The 3,634-nt window shown below is 37.3% G+C and overlaps 1 protein-coding gene across 1 annotated transcript; it reads left to right on the forward strand.

Moving 5' to 3' along the window:
* The first annotated feature begins 1,409 nt into the window (after positions 1-1,409).
* LOC104643120 (taste receptor type 2 member 40-like) lies at positions 1,410-2,351 on the forward strand. Its single transcript, XM_010312325.2, has one exon. It carries the CDS (start codon positions 1,410-1,412, stop codon positions 2,349-2,351), a length of 942 nt encoding a protein of 313 aa, XP_010310627.2.
* The last annotated feature ends 1,283 nt before the right edge of the window (positions 2,352-3,634 follow it).

Raw genomic sequence — 3,634 nt, forward strand, 5'->3', positions numbered from 1 at the left:
AACTGACTACTGTAATTATGTAATGTATATACTGTGTACAAGAAACTTCATGCATAAAAATTTAACATATACTGTAAGCATTGAGTTACACTTCCTTTATCATTTTTTCCTTAGTAAGATGTGACTTTTCCACTATTTTGAATACTTTTGGTGAAGAACATGATAGAAAAAGTAAACATGCTTGTGTATTCTTAGTTTAGTTTTGTTTGTTTTTTTCTCTTGTGTTGAAGAAAGTATGCTCTATTTTTAAGAAAAAAAAAAGCTCCTAGTCCTGGTGATTACTAGGCCAAATGATCTCAGCTGCTTCTTATCCTGTTGTCAGTCTTCACTTTTTGTTTCATATTTCTCTAATTCAAGAAAGAATGTATTGACAATATTGATGTGCCAATACTCTATCCAAAGATTGGACTAATGGGCCTCGGGTTGAGAAGATGAGGACAAATCGTTATGCAAATCCAGACATATTTCTTTACAAATAAACACTAATACAGGATGCAGATTAATGGGCTCCACCCACTGTTCTGGACTGCTCTGCTCATTACAGCATCTAGCCAAAGCTGACATAGGCACACAGATGGATGACAGACTTTCACTCTGTAGAACAAAACAGGTCTAGATCTGCTGTCTAGAGGAAGAAACTTCTCTGGGGCATGCAGGAGTGACAAAGGCCAGGAGAGTGAAAGCCGCTGGAGAAGGTGGGGTTTTTAACATGGTTCTGCTAGAGGGACTGCTCTGCTTCACCAGCCTGGCGTCACTGCTCATCATACAACTAGTCAGTGTCATCTTTTGATCCCATATATGTGACCAATACAAGATCTAACATGTAAGAAGTGGACAACTATACAGAACAGTGACCCTTGGGTAAATACAGCTTTGTTGTCGGTGGAGGCTGTACAATATTTTCCATGTTAAAATGGTTGCAACTGCTTGGAGGAGTTATAATTGATAGATCTTCAAAGCAGTATGAAAGATAATAGTTACAACATAAGACCTCTTGCTGTCTCTTGACATATGCTGCTGCCTGTGTTGCGTTGCATGACACATTCCCTTCCACGTGGTTACAGTTGTAACCAGAGAGCCACAGATCTTTCTGTCCTTCTAGGTAGGAATATAAACAATTAGACAAAATGCAGGGAGGTTAATACAGCTGGCTATTCCACATCCCTAGGAAAAAACATAGGCAAATCTCATGTATGTAAAAGGCTAGAATTAATTATTAAATCATTCTCTGATTTGCACGTTCAGGAAGAACATCAACAATCATTTTCCACTATCATTTCCAGATGTCTTTTTGTTCCTAGATATAAGGTGAGCAGGCTGGAGCTGGGGCTAGTCAGATACCAACAGTTCTGCTCAACCTCTTGCACAACTCTACAAGCTAATCAGGCACAGGTGACCAACGCAGCAAGATGTTGCCACCAGTTCTTATCATTTCAATAAGTATTGTAGCTATTGAAGTCGTTGTTGGAGTTACTGGAAATGGATTTATTACAGCTGTTAATATAATTAACTGGATCAAAAGCAAAAAAATTTCTTCTGCCGATGTGATCCTGATCTTTCTGAGCACATCAAGATTTATCTTGCAGGTGACCATACTGATGCACATTCATAGTCTCTACTTTGCAGATGTGTTTAAGCTGGCTTCTGTGTACAAAGCTCTTGGTGCTGTATGGATGTTTGTAAACCATGCCAGTTTGTGGTTCAGTACCTGGCTCTATGTACTCTACTGTGTAAAAATAATCAATGTCACCCAATGGCTGTTGCTGCAAATCAAGCTCAGAATAGCTGGGATGGTCCCATGGCTGCTTCTAGGATCACTGCTGATCTCCTCTGTGACTTCTCTTCCTTTGCTATGGATTACACCCAGCACTTACCTCTGCAGCTCAACGGGGAACTGTAGAGAAAACAGCACAGCCACTGTCTGGGACAGTTCGCATCTCTACCTGCTTCTTCTTTACCTTGTAGGTTGCTTTTTTCCTCTAGTATTATCTGTGGTAACCTCAGCTCTATTAATCACTTCTCTATGGAAACACACAAAGAAGATGAAATGTTATGTAGCTACTTTCAGGGATCCTTTGATAGATGTTCACCTAATTGCCATTAAATCCATTATTTCTTTCTTGATCCTGTATCTTTCCAGTTTTGTAGCTCAAATTCTGTTGATACTGTCAACTTCTCAAAGTAAAGATGCTGTGAAAGTTGCAGTATCCTTAGTTATAGCTGGGGCATACCCTTCCATACACTCTATCATCCTGATCATAGTCAATTCAAAACTGAAATTGGCATTCAAGATGCTTTGCCAGCATCTTAAGTGCCATTTGGAAAATACGATGGTATGCCTCGTATTATAGCTTAAGAGAAACATCCTCAAGTAACAGATCTGGAATCAAGATTTCTATGCATTTATTATTTCACCATCTTTTTTCTTAGTTAGTAACTTTTATCTGCCAGAGAATTCTGTGATGAGACCTCTTTAACATTTCAGAACATCTGAAATAAAATGCATTTTCCCTTTTTTCTACAACTCTTGCTTACTCAATTTTATTTTATAAAGAATGAGAATAAGAATGCACTGAAAGGAAACAATACACTTAAATCAAGTACAGGACATTTTGTGATTTCAGATTCTCGGTTTAAGACTGGCAGTTTTACGATATGTTTCAATCTCAGAAAATGGGGCTAAAACAGAGACAAAATTTACAGAGCTCACAGATATTAGTTTTCTGCTACAGGATCTTTCACATCGAGAAGCTTAAAACTGGACGAAACCCATGCTGTAAAAGTCATAGCTGGTGTGACATAAAACCAGAATATGTTTCTAAACATGAAAAACTAGCTAAAAGATAACCTGAAGGAAAATTAAGATATGGAAACACAGAGCCAATTAATGTAATCAAATTATATTCTGAATCAGGTTTATTTGTGTTAGGATTCCGACGTATATATATAGCAATGTAGTGGTTAAATCCCTCTTTGAAACAGATCCTTTTGTTCAAAACATATTTTATGCTCGTTCATTTTGGTTTTTTTAAAGTGGGTTACTAAGTTGGTGATTACAATGTAAACAGATGTAGGTACATAAATCTTCCTGTCCGCTGTAGAAAATCTTGTTGAGTTGACTGTTCTGATCACAAATTTGCCTTTTTACATGATTTGCTGTTGCTTTGAGTGGTGGTGAGTTTTTTCTAAGGCTGTTCTCTTTTAATATTTTATGTTCCTATGAAGTTTCACATGCGGTTGATGAAATATGTTCTTCAACAAATCCTGTCATGTTTTATCAAATAATGTGTAAGATGATCCTACTCTGAAGTTCTCAGCTCAGCTCAGGTATTTTTATGCTGTATATCCTCTCTGCAGGAATTTAGACAATGCTAGATTATAAATCCCTATGGTGAGAGTTTCAGTCTCATCTATAAAACTAATGAACAGGGTGATTCGCTTAATCTTGGAGTGTGTCGGCTTCAGTGTTTGAAACATTGGAGTAAAATGCTTTGAAATCACTATTTAAAAATATTAGATAAAGAGTGAATATAGCATTAAAATACATGCCCATAGGAGGTATAAATGTATGCCCTGCCTAATACGAACTGCTGTGATTATTAGCGTGTGTAAACAGTGGGCTCAAACTGCATAG

The sequence above is a fragment of the Balearica regulorum genome, chromosome 1 (assembly GCF_011004875.1).
Source record: "Balearica regulorum gibbericeps isolate bBalReg1 chromosome 1, bBalReg1.pri, whole genome shotgun sequence".
In the NCBI taxonomy this organism is placed as follows: Eukaryota; Metazoa; Chordata; class Aves; order Gruiformes; family Gruidae; genus Balearica; species Balearica regulorum.